The sequence below is a fragment of the Fulmarus glacialis genome, unplaced genomic scaffold, assembly GCF_000690835.1.
Source record: "Fulmarus glacialis isolate BGI_N327 unplaced genomic scaffold, ASM69083v1 scaffold14248, whole genome shotgun sequence".
In the NCBI taxonomy this organism is placed as follows: domain Eukaryota; kingdom Metazoa; phylum Chordata; class Aves; order Procellariiformes; family Procellariidae; genus Fulmarus; species Fulmarus glacialis.
In genome coordinates, this window is record NW_009226421.1 from 4890 (window position 1) to 18408 (window position 13519).

General features: G+C 37.4%; 1 protein-coding gene across 1 annotated transcript in view; it reads left to right on the forward strand.

Annotated features, from left to right (window-relative positions):
• The window catches only part of PGM2 (phosphoglucomutase 2), a 14801-nt gene extending 1816 nt beyond the window's left edge, over positions 1-12985 (forward strand). Inside the window, exons 4-13 of the mRNA XM_009582805.1 lie at positions 1039-1122; positions 2551-2744; positions 3909-4098; positions 4804-4901; positions 7405-7585; positions 7699-7792; positions 8650-8779; positions 10834-11023; positions 11672-11805; positions 12594-12985. Coding sequence (XP_009581100.1) covers positions 1039-1122; positions 2551-2744; positions 3909-4098; positions 4804-4901; positions 7405-7585; positions 7699-7792; positions 8650-8779; positions 10834-11023; positions 11672-11805; positions 12594-12696 — 1398 coding nt within the window. The 3' untranslated portion in view covers positions 12697-12985. The remainder of the gene's footprint in view (positions 1-1038; positions 1123-2550; positions 2745-3908; positions 4099-4803; positions 4902-7404; positions 7586-7698; positions 7793-8649; positions 8780-10833; positions 11024-11671; positions 11806-12593) is intronic.
• Positions 12986-13519: the final 534 nt, after the last annotated feature.

Here is a 13519-nt window from a genome sequence, read left to right on the forward strand (position 1 = left end):
TTTCAGGCAGATTTCTTGTAGAAGACATCTCATCGTTTCTAGATTTCTGTGGAGTCTGAAGTCTGAAACATACACACACATTTAGTTTTGTGATTTTTGATTGGTTGGTTTGGTTGTTTTTTTAATTTTTTTTTTTCTTTTTGGGGTATTGAATCCAAAGTAGCCTTTTTAAATAGCAGGTTGTTGGAGTGCAGCGATGTTATGCTGGGAGGGTTTTTGAATGTATCCATGTTTTCACCGTCGGATCACTAGGTGTCAGAGCGATAAAGAAAACCCCTACCTTTGCACTAAAAGCAGCAGTTTCTCCCAATACCAGTTGCTCCAGTGAGTGCTGCAAACAGAACATAGCGGGATGAAGACTTTGTATGTAGCATTCTTGTACTGATACAAATTTCGGCAGATTTAGGATCAAATTCTTCATAGTGCAGCTTAAAGCAGTGCTGGAAGCACTGCTGTTGATTGCATTCGCTATTAAATAAAGAGCCAGGAGTAAACTCGAAATGGACCTGTGGTCACAAATAATGCTTTATTTTTAATTCACTCCTTCTGTTTTGGACTAATTTATAAGGGGTCTCTCCAAAACAATTCTCTTCTGATGGAGTAACTGCTCCACAGGCTGCTCTCAACAGATAGTATGGACGAGACTGCTCCCGTTGTAATTCTCTACCCTATGCGTCATTACCCCAACGGACTTTGCACCCTTAAAGACCTCAGGTATCTCAAGTCATTCTACAGTAGGCAACACGTGCATGCGGTTTCCTTCTATAAAAACACTACTCTAGAGATCCACAAAGATCTGAAACAACACTGAGAATATATAAATGGGAAAATGCACAAGAAAAAGCAAGGACTAAAGTTGTGCCACGTGGGGTCTAGTGGAGCAAGTACTACTTAGCTTCTGCTTTAGAGAGTCCGTCTGTAGGAATCGCATCCTGGCTTTCTTTTCATTCAGCAGTATGGAATTATTGTACATGCATGAGAATAAATAATATGTAATATTTTGCACATTCCACTTCAGATAACTTTCTCTTGTTGCAGCCATACACAGTAACTCATCTGAAGCTTTGTGCTGGAATTATGGTTACGGCTTCCCATAATCCAAAACAAGATAATGGTTACAAGGTATTCCTATACGATCTATTTTCTGGCTTTTTTCAAACATTTTTTTCCACGTAGAGACACTAATACTATTGTGTATAGTTCCTATCGTGTTATAGATCAAATTAATTGATAGTTTGATCTCTTCTAGATGTATGTATTTAAAGCCAGTAACATGTTATACTAATAATGTAATTAAAATCTTAGCTCTAAAAAGCAGGAAGATAAGTAATACCATTGCATACGTTGGAGCAATTTAAAATACTAACTGACCTCTTTTCAAAAGCATTAATCATTTCTCAAATTCATGATTTAAAAAGATCTCTTTAGTTTCACAAACGCAGAGAATTAAAAATATGTGAAACCTAATGGGTTGCTTGTACAAAACGTTTTGAATAAATTCCATTAATTTCTTGTAGTATATTTTTCTTTTGCTAAGTGACACAATTATCAGTGTGACTTTTTTTCTATGACAGAAATCTGCTTTCCACTGAGAAAAACATGGCTGAGCTGCCAGTCTGCCAATCATCCCATAGGTGGACTAGTCGTATACAGACTGTTTCCAAAATACAAAAATGGAAGTTGGGAGATCTTTTTTGTCTTCTTGATAGAAAACCAAGGCATTAGCAGGGATGATTTCTTGCTGTCTCTCCCTCCAGAACTTCATGTCTGTTTAAAATTTTTTTAATATTTCATGTGTTGATCTTGATAGCTTGTTTGTATGTTTTATCGATTACTTTTTTTTAATCAGCTTCATTTTTTCTTAATGTTTTGTTATTTGGACTACATATGTACATGGCCCAGATGCTGTTAGGTGTCTTTCCTTCAGCTTGTGGTCTGTAAACCATCAGTAGAAGGAAGGGTGCAAACAACTGTCAAAAAGTAAAACATAAAAAGTAACCTCTTCCCAGATGTGTAAACAATTAACAAAAATGAGAAGACTACAAGTAATGAACATCTTGAAACTTAGTTGAATTTGTGCTTGCTGTTGTGGCAACACTGCTGCTGTGAAGTTTTTGTGCCTTTCTCCTTAATTTTTTTTTGTGGTAAATGTGTTTCACTTTTGCACACTTTTTTCCTCTTAAGAATTCTTCTGTGTATAATGATTATACCTAAAAATGTGGAAGAAAGTATATGAAATGGCGTGGGCAAGTTATCAATCCCAAGGCTGGCAGACAGGCTGATACTTGAATCTTCTCAATAAATGAGCTGGGTCTTGTTTTGTGTTTCATTATGGATTTTGATAACTTCTGATAAAATTAAACAGCTTTTTTTATGGAACAAAAATGGGCTGTGAGAGGAAACACTGAGAATGTGAACAGGGGAATACTCTGGATATACTTAAGCCTAATTTACCCTAATACTCTACCGAATGTAGTGCACCTTAGCCAACAACAAAGCTATCCTACAATATTAATGACCAAATACTCACTTATCTTGTTTATTATTTAGGTTTACTGGGAAAATGGTGCTCAGATCATTTCCCCTCACGACAAAGGAATTTCTCAGGCTATTGAGGAGAACCAAGAGCCGTGGCCTCAGGCTTGGGATGACAAACTGATTGACAGCAGCCTGCTACTTCATGATCCATATGCCACAGTTAATAAGGAGTATTTCAAAGACATACAGAAACAGTGCTTTCACAGGTAACTGGTGTTAACTCCATTAAGAATACGGGATTTTCCATCTAGTACGTCAGGGGGCAGTTTAAATTGGTGGAAGTCAGGGTGGCCGTGATCCTGCCATGATCGAGTTCTGTCTGTGCCTTCTTGGCATCTTTTGTGGTAGCACTGGCAGCTGTGTGGTGACATAGTAAGCCAGCTCATAAAGCTGGTCTGGCAGAAGTCTAACCCAGCAAAGTAAGCGATTAGTTTCTGATTATATCATCTCCCTGTATTTGCGTGATCACGCATCAAGCAAATGCCATGGCAAGATTGGGGTTGTCTTGTGCAGCTGGGGGTGGGCTGACACTGGTGGTCCAACAGCCTTAAAATGGGCTTCTAAGAGAGAAGGTGAACCAGGCTGTTAAGCCAGTTCTGGAAGAAGGAGGTCTTGCTCTGCCATTCTAGCCTTGCGTGTGCTCCTGGTGGCCTTGGGCGCCTTGCATGAGCCTATTCCTGTCACTTGCTCAGTAAAAACTTTACTCAACAAAATCAAGTGGCTGTTTTTCTTTGTGATTAACAAGTAGAATCGGTTTATGGATTATATGAGCAGCAACCTGTTAGATCTGCTTATTTACATCAAAATTTTAACCACCGGTAACCGTGTTCTTACTCTTCCTAAAAATGAAGTCAGAATTACTAGGAAGTTGGGGCTATGTGAGAAATGATGCTGCTTTTTCAGAATAGGAGTTAAATGTCTCCTTAGGAGTTTGCATGCCTTTAGGTGTGTTCTACACTTTCAGTAATGTACCTCATAAAAATGAGTGTGCTCAACTGAGGCATGCTGCTGTTGGTTCACTGTGTTCGCAGTCTTTGGAGCTGGTTTAAATGCCAGAGTAGGGGATGAAGAGTCTTATTAGTTAGTTGTATTTGTTTTCCACTCGCCTCCTATGGGGTGCATAGAGTGTACTATCTGTTGTATTCCAGTGATTTGCACATACCGGGACATTAGATATCAAGAGTGACTCATATTGGTGAAAAATGAGGCTAAGCCAATTTTCAAGCCATTACCTTTAAGGTCTGACCTCCTTTAATTTATAATTTTAACAGTGGTATAGAATACTGAGTCATATCTGTTTCCGAACATAGTCAGTTTTGTGCAGAATGTTCTTCCATATCCAAGATTACTGTAAATCTGTTTTATTTCAGGAATATAAACAAGGAAACAAACCTGAAATTTGTTCATACTTCTGTGCATGGCGTAGGTCATAAATTTGTGCAGTTGGCCTTCAAGGCATTTGACCTTAGCCCTCCTTTTGCCGTTCCGGAGCAGAAGGATCCTGATCCAGAATTTCCCACAGTGAAGTATCCAAATCCTGAAGAAGGCAAAGGTGTTCTGGTAAATAGATTTTTTTTTTTTTTTTAATAGTTGCAATGTCTTTCAAACAGTGTTTCCTTTTTGCCAGTAGTCATGGCTATAAATATTGGTTGAAGGTCTGCTTTGTTTCTGTTTTCATAGCCTTACATTTAGTGAAGAGTTAGCTGGTATCCTCTCATTGAAAGTTATAACTCTTTTTGAACTAGTCAGGTAATAATTAGCGATAACTTTAAACTACTTTGTTCTGCGCTCTAACAGAATGGGCAGCATCTGCACATAGAATGAAGTGATACAGTTCCTTTTAAAAAATAAAATAATAATTAAAAAAATCTTCACAGTTGGTTTTGGAAAGTTTCTACAATTTACATCTGAAATACAAGGACTAAATTGTTCTGATACGACACCAGGAGGGGGCAGGGGAAGTCCTGACAGGTGGTTAGAATTTCTGCTATGAGTATTTCTGCTACGCTTCGTTATTGAAGGATCCCATTGCATCTAAGTAGCTTTTGACTCAGGCTGCAGAAGTGGAATGATGTAGGTGAAGTTAAATATCCTGACTGTGCTCTACTGCTGCCAGGTCTCAAGTTTACTTTTTGTAGAGACACATCATGATTTTGGGTGTTTGAGATTAAATAAATTGGGAAAATTATTTAAAACCTATAAAGAAAGTGAAAATATTTTTGGGGAGTATTAACACTTATCTGGTCTTGCTTACCACTTTTCCAGACATTGTCTTTTGCTTTGGCTGAAAAAGATGGGGCAAAAATCATTTTAGCAAATGATCCCGATGCTGATCGACTTGCAGTGGCAGAGAAACAAGAGAGGTATGGTAATAAAGAAATGCAAACCGTTTACATTTTTTACTTAAAGGCTAGGCTCTTTTGGGGGATTCTTGCAACCTGTGTTGCAGAGGCAGATAGAATAGTCACAGTAGTCGTTTTTGGACTGAAAACACATAGAAATGTGAGAGGACTGTATGAAACAGACCACAGTGGGGGCAGCAAGTGAAATAATGATTAATATTAGACACTGTACAGAAGCCTGAATAAATGCTTGACACTTGCTGAACTTGAGGAATGCACGGAAGTATGTGAATTGTTGTGATTGTGGTATACGTTTTTAAAGGTAGGTTTTCAGTTAGAAATTTTTCACAGAAGACTGATCAACATTCTTTCATACTGTATTTATTAAATATTAACTTGAATATTCAGGAGAACTTCTATAGTTCCCTGATAACCTCAGGAATAGGGAACATCCCTGTTCTTTAATGTGAGCTCCTTCTTTCTCAAATACTGTTAGACCAGACATTTTACTAATTATTAAATGATTTGGGCCTCTCTCGCTTAATTCCCCACTTCTATGCATAATGTTACGTACCTGCATTTCACTGAAAGCTTTGTCAGTGTCCTTTAAGGACCAGCTATACATGCGTTATTTATCTATGTATACCCTGTCAAAGTATGGGATCACAAAAGGTAAACTTGCTCAAACAGGCGCTTCTCATAAATTTTTCACATGTATGGAATGTGTAACCTATAGTTCTGACCCAATATTGCCATCCCCTTATTTCATGCCCCCTGATATCCTGTACTTCTACAATTGTTTGCATTTCTGTATTGTGGTTATATTTGATGAATGAAAATAAGCTGAAGTATTGCACTGGGTGTCATATCTACAAATAGTGGTGTTTCTCTTTTATCTACCTTGATAAAACAGAAACTAATCTGAGCAGTTAGAAACCATAAATAATATGGTTTACTTTAACAAAAGTAAACTTCAAGGTTTTCAGCTCAGAGAGGAACAGAACAAAAATCTGCTGCTGGGCCAGGAGCGGAAATCGTGTAAATGAATTCCCTGTGCGTAAGAGCCAGAAGAGGGATATAAAATCATGGCAACAGTCCTTGGTACCCAAGGGATGAGACGGGCACCTGCTAGATGTCCTCAGTGATTGTGGATGACGCAAGTATTTGAACCTGAATCAGTTACGCAAATTCCAAAACCCCAGTAAAAGGAGAAGTGTAAATATCCATTTTGCTTATCAGATGACTTCTTTTGGTCTTGTAGCAGCTTCAAAGGTGGCGGTGTTTTATTTCGGGTTTTGGGGCTTTTATTAACTCGTTATCCTCACAGCATGTACTAAGGAGGCTTCTCTGCCTTTAGAAGAATGGGCTAATTGGCACTCTCTGCTGTATCTTTGGCAGTGTTAGCCGGAATATCCTTATTTTAATGTTTTTGGCCTGTGCCAGCCTCAGTTGGCAATTCAGCATTGGGGAAAAAGTATAAAAAGCTTTAGTTTGTGCTAGTTATAATGGGTTAAAACAAGAATGCAAAATCCCTCACGTTTTTTGTCTAAAAACTTATAGCTATCAGAGACTTGAAGAGGGGGTGTTAGTTTATTGTATTTATAACCACTGAGAGCGTGGTGCTCTCATTCTGCTACCTCTTTGCTAATTGTTTAGCCAGTCTTAGTTGTCTCCTAACTTTCACTCCTGCGTCCTCCTCTCGGACTTCTGCTGTAGCCGTTCATACACTAATCGAATATTAATATAGGCTTCTACAGTATCTGTACTTCTTCTTTGACAGAAACTCCTGCTAGAGCACACTGTCTCAGCGCTCTTACACTAAGTTGTCGCTGTGAATTGCTTTGTGCCTGTTGGCATCAGTAAATGCAGGAGACTGACTGAGTCTGCTTCTCTTTCACAACAGGTACTGTTTCTGTAGGTCTTGGATTTTTGTCAGTCTGGCAGTGTCTTTGTCCCCTTTTGTGACTGGGAATTTTGGGGCAATTTTGACATGTCTTTCCCTTTTGCCTTCAATTTTTCTTGTTCTAGCAACACATCAATGTTAATCTTTTTCTACCTGTTTGAGTTTTTACCCAATCTTCCTCAATGACCAATTGGTGTATTTGTGATTAAATAAAAGGTATTTGTCACTGAGTAAGTTAAAAATACTGATCACTTGAGAACTATATTTTCATGTCTCTGTGCTTGTCTTAATCACTGATTTTATAATTTGTCTGCTGAATATTTTTGTTTTACTTAAAATATGCTAGAAATATCACTGTTTCATCTGTTTGGATAAACTCAAAAGCTGGTACGTATGGTGGAGGAGAAAGGTAAACACTTTAGAATTCTTTGGGGGAGGAATTTTTTTGTTTGTTCTTAATGAACACATGATATCTTGTTACTCTTACTTGGACGTCAGATGCAGTGGTTTTATTTGCTGGTATTCTTGTATGAAAGAACCAGTAGATTTTTTTTTTTTCCCCCCCAGTATTATCCTTTGAATTCATATACTTTCTGGTTTGTTTTTTTTTTCCCCATCCAGCGGTGAATGGAAAGTGTTTTCTGGAAATGAGCTGGGAGCTCTTTTAGGCTGGTGGATCTTCACTTGCTGGAAAAATCACAATAGGGATACTTGTGCCATTAAAGATGTCTACATGTTATCCAGTACTGTTTCTTCCAAAATCCTGAGAGCGATTGCACTAAAGGAAGGTTTTCACTTTGAGGTAAGCTGTTACATGTTATTCCATGTTCTTTTATTTGCTTACCTGCACCGTGTCGTATCTTTGTAAAACATTGCTTTTAGTTTTAATGCCTTTTTTTCTCCTCACTGCTGTAGGAAACACTGACAGGTTTCAAGTGGATGGGCAACCGTGCCAAACAGCTCATGGACCAGGGAAAAGCTGTTCTTTTTGCATTTGAGGAGGCTATAGGTAAGAAACAGAATATTACGTTCTAGTATCCCTGTAAAGTAGTGAAAGTAGGACTATTGCAAAAAATGGCAATGTAAAGGTCCCTCAACACAATGGGTGTATTTCCAGTGAGTAGTTGATATCATCCATTTGGATGATTGATATTACTAGTTTTAATCCTTTGTATCTCCGCTTAGCACAGAGTATGATGATGTAAGCTAGGTGTACATATCTTCAGTAGCATGTCTATGTAGACTTGGACTGCAAATTCTACACAAGCTATTTAAAAAAACAAACACGTTTTTTAGACTTCAAGTTGAGTATGTTTAGCTGACAGTTTTAAGCTAAGTTTAAATGTGAATAAAATAAAGTAAAAACTCCCCAAATTATACTTGTAAACTGGAAAGCCATGAGTAAAAGCTATGAATTCATGAGAGGGAAATTGTAAAGCTGTAATGCTATTTCTTGAGTAACTCAGTACCAGAAAACCAGAGAAAATGTGACTAATTTCACAGATAATTATCAGTGTTACCATATGCTACCATGTAAGGGTAATCATGTTTGAGACAAGTGCTATACTTGCATTCTTCCTGCAGTGTGGCATTTCTCTTTCATGAGAGCTCCAAAAGCATCTGGCACTGATACGATACAAATCTGTATCTGTCTTGAAATTCCATTAAATACCTTGCTTATCAAAATTAACACTGATTAGAAGATAAAATTTTTCCACTTTTGGTTTAACTCTAAAATGTCTGTACTATGGTAATGTGCATTTCTGCTTTAAAAGATGTTGGTTTGATTAACCACGCCCCCCCTCCCCAATGTTATCTTATTTCCTCATAAAAATATATCAAATACATCTAATTTTCTTTGTTTAGGGTATATGTGCTGTCCTGCTGTTCTGGACAAAGATGGTGTGAGCGCTGCTGCTATAACTGCGGAGATGGCTAGCTTTTTGGCAACCAGGAATTTATCTTTGTCTCAGCAGCTGAAAGCTGTCTATCATGAGTGAGTTCGATTATAATTGTTTTCAGATTTTCTCCATTCCACACACCGGGGTTAATAGGGACTCAATAGCAACCTATAGTATATGAAGAAATAAAAATTGTGTTATTGTATCTTCTAGAAAGCGCTCCTGCCTCATGGGCATGAATATATCTATGACTTCATTTTGTGTTGTTTTAAGGTATTTTAGAAATAATAATATTACCTTACTAATTCCCTGTTAGTTAATGAGATTTTTGAGGTATTTTTGTTTGCTTGTCTTAAAGGTTTCTCCTTTTACAGAAGATTGGCCTGGTTTTTGGCCAGCAGTACTGCTGTGTTGTAGAGATCGTAGTGCCTCTTGCTGTACTCTCCACCTCTTCATGTCTCATAGACACTAACACAGGAGTGGTGGAACCTGCAAAGAGACTTATTGAAAATTCCAGCCTTGGTGCTTCTTGTTTTCCAATCCTCAGATCTCTCATTTGCATGCAGCACTAGCCATGCTTGTTTCATCCACTGTTTCAGAAGGAATCAAGTGGTAAAGACTTGCTAACACACTGCATAAATAAATTGTGGAATTTATCAGCTATTGTACATGGCAGAAGTAAACGGTAATATAAACACATGGAAGAGGAATTCATGCCTAGAGCTGCAAATATAGCATCTGACGTGAGAATACCCTTAATTACTAGTAGCTGGAAGTGTATATTCAAAGAATCATCCTTCTCTGGGTCACGCCTTTTTGTTTTTTTTAAATACTCATTCAGTAAACACCTGCTTCATGTTTCCCTCAGAAACAGAATATTTAACTGAGTGGAACTTAGCTGTGCCACAGTGCCTCTGTGTACATAGCCATTGAAGAGGACTCTAAAAGTCAGAGCTTATTTAGCTTAAAAGCAGTCTGTAGATGCACTTCAAAGTAAGATGTTACTGCACATAGTCACTGTTTGTGGAAAAGCTACAGATGCAGGGAAAGGTACAAATCTGCCTTAGTAAATTGATGTTTGATAACTAGAACTGGAGGGGGAGTTCTTGTTTTGTTTTGGGGGGTGGTTTTTTGTGTGTTTGGTTTTTTGTTTGCTTGTGGGCTAGTATAGAGTTGCAATTTTCTACTCCTTACTACCTTATTCTTCATCAGATTTGTCTCGTGAGTTGCTGTTGAAGCAGAAGAAACTCTGCTCTGTATTTTGGAGGTATAGACAGGGGATCTGTTCTCAGAGAAGTAAATGCAGATTGGGAAAAGGACACAGTCCTAGCAGGCTCATCACTTCTCTCAAATACAGGATAGGTTTAGTAAATTCACTTGCTGGATTCTCAAGACTGATTTAACAACTCTTGACCTTCAGGATGTCCATTTTGGTATAAACATGACCCTATTTAAGGAACCTTTCATGTTTCTAGCATGAACATCCTAGTACTAACAAAAGATTCTGCCCTTCAGATTTTCCCTGGCATCAAGGATACTCATCAAGTGTTGATCTTTAGTAAGAGCTCACTTACACAACCGGTCCAGGCTTGCATGCTTTTCAACAACATGCTGTTTTGAAAAGTCAGTGTTAGCAGGTCGTTTCTCTTTGATGCAGATTCTGCATGGTATTACCTGGCAGCAAACAGATAAGTAAGTTCATAACAGTTTGGTTTAGTAGAAACACTTTAATGGGAGAGCAGCTTCTGATGTGTGATTGGAAAAAACAGTCTCGAATTTGTTTTACTCAGAAAAGGTCAGCTGGAATCCAGTCCAGGCAGCTATTTAGATGTAGTCTGTTCTCTTCATATGGTGGTTAGATCTCTTCAAGGCAATAATGACATCTTTTTTTCTTCTGCTTTAGCAATAAACTTTCTCATTTTTAATCATTAAAAGGAAAAGTTGTCTGCACAGAAGTTTCTTTAAAGTATGTCAAATAGGACGATTAAACTGTTCAGGCCTTTTTAAAATTGTAAGGGGGTGAACTGTTGCTACAGTTGGGTGACCGTGAGTATAGATTCTTGCTTTATAGAAGGTTGTATAATGTGTATGGTGTACAGCTCTAAGAACAACATTGCTTCTTCAATTCATTAATATTGTGTCTTCACAGATACGGCTTCCATATTACCAAAGCTTCATATTTCATCTGCCATGATCCTAAAGTTATTCAACAGCTTTTTGACAACCTTAGAAATTTTGATGGAAAAAACACATACCCAAAATCTTGCGGTAGATTTAAAGTTTCTGGAATAAGGGATCTAACTACTGGGTATGACAGCAGCCAGCCAGATCGAAAGGCTGTAAGTATATTTTTTAAATTATATGTAAATCATGTAAGTATGTATATATACATATATAGAAGATTCTGCGGAGAAACACTCTAAACATTATGTTACATCCTGAGTCTTAAAATAAGTTAGATTGGGGATAATTGTTTGCCTTGGTGGGAGGAAATGAAGGTTGCGGGAAGGGGGGAGGGTTGGGAGTTTTTGTTTGGTTTTGTGGTGGTTTTTTCTGTCCAAGATGACAGTCTGTAAAGGGAGGTAGGAGGATCTTGCTGTCTCGCCACAGCAATCTTGCATTATCTTGTTTTAAGTGTAAGTTAAACTGTCTGCTGAGATGTGGCTTTGGGTTCTTTAGTTTTCCACAATCCATGTTTCTTTTCCTCCTGGGAAATGCCATCTCAGAGCAATTTCTGTTTGCAGTAAAAATGCTGACTAGACTTGAAATGAGCTACCTAGCAGTAAGTACTGCAACCAGATTCTAGGTTGAGGGTAAGGCTGTCATTTGCCTGTTGTGGTCTCAAGACCACAATGATGAAGAAAACAGAAGAAAGCTTAATTTTAATTGATCCTTTAGTTATATGACATCAAGTCATGGGTTCTGTCTTGAATTCATTATATATAGTCACTTTCCAAGCTTTTAAAAATTATTCTTACTATTTCTAGATACTTCCCACTAGTAAAAGCAGTCAAATGATAACGTTCACTTTTGCTAATGGAGGGGTGGCCACAATGAGAACCAGTGGGACGGAACCAAAGATCAAATACTATTCTGAACTTTGTGCACCTCCTGGAAACAGGTATTGTCACTTACAGCAGTAAATTCTGTGTAATGGGGGCTGTGTGGCTTTTTGGTATTGTTTTGGTGGGGAAGGGGCTCTCCATAACCAAGTAATATTACAACAGTCATTATTTTAGCAAATGTATTTGCTTAAAGCTTCAATTCTGCAAAATTTGTTGACGCATTCTTGTTGACACTGAAATTAATTTGAACTTGGTTTCACATTCAGTTAAAAAAAAAAAAAAAAACCAAGAAAAACATTCTGCCTTAAATGATAGTAGATATATTCACTCTCTTTTTACATACATAGTTGCTTTAAACTTACATAACTATACATACAATTTTCTAATATATTTTAAACCTTTTTATGTTTAGTAATTATATCCTTGACTAATAGCCTTGGAAATCATGTAGTCTTAAAGATAAGCAATTAACTTACATAATGAAAATAATGCTTTCTTGCAGATGAAAATTCATCTGAAAATACTATTACAAGTATAAAAGTTGCATTTCTAATCACATACATTTAGTAATAGAAGATCTTCTGAACTCAAACTGGCTGTTCTATTTTGGATTATGTTGTGGGTTTATGTTCCTCTATACTCTTAAGTGCCTTCATGCGCATCAGTTGGAAGTGAACATCAGTGCATTACCATAAGAAATCAAGTGTATATAGTTTTAGCATTAATAGAAAATATTTGCCTAAAACAACGCAACAGACTTAAATTTTCAGTCTGAGGAATTTTTGCTTTTTAGCTTCTCCACTGTAACACTGTTTTCTGTATTTGTGTGGATTTTGTTTCTCAGTGACGTTGAGCAGCTGAAGAAGGAACTAGATGAATTGGTCAACGCTCTTGAAAAACACTTCTTTCAACCAGAAAAAAATAATCTTCAGCGAAAGACTGAGTAAAATAGCAAAATTTCTACCTTAATTGGTTTTTGCAGCATTAGAAGTGCATTATTTAAGAAGTAAGGAGTTTTAGGACCAAACATCTGAGAACTCAGACTAAAAAGACTTCTGGTTTTATTAAGAGTTATTCTGGGTACTCTTGGATCTAGTATCTCATTTTGGAAGGAAAGTACCTTTACCCTTAAAGGACCAAAAAACCCCAATCAGTTGAACTAAAAGCTTTATGAACTAGAAGTTAACTGCAAATGTATTTCAATCAAAACTTGTTTTAATTAAATACTATAAGTAATATCCTGATTTCTGAAATGCAGCCTGTTTTGTGGGGACTTTTATTTCTTTTGTGTGTGTGTGATCTGGTAATACTATGCAACTTTATCTAGGTTTAGATTTGCAAAGCAAGTTCTTCTGTTAACAAGAAGTACTGAAAGCCTGCAGTGAGACTGTCAAACTTGGGGCAAATGTTTCAGAACCAGTGATCTTTCTTGGGAATTTTGGCCCAAATAAACAAGAAAGTCACAGTGAATTTGCTGGAGAGCTATTTGCTGTGGTACTATACATCATATTCTAGTTAGAGATACTAAGTGTACTAAGCTGCCTTTTATTGCTATGAACATATTAAGATAGTATATCTACGTGCAGCACCTTTCTGTTGCCTCATTGACCTAAGCATAATCAGGTCAATGCATCCCCCAATCTCGGAGTCTGTCATACTGTGTGCTACCATGACTCGATGCATAACTCTGCGTGTCTAATTTAGAGCAGAAGTTTCCATTTTATTGCATGCTGTTGTCTGCACTTGCAGAGCCCCAGAGGGTTATTTGGA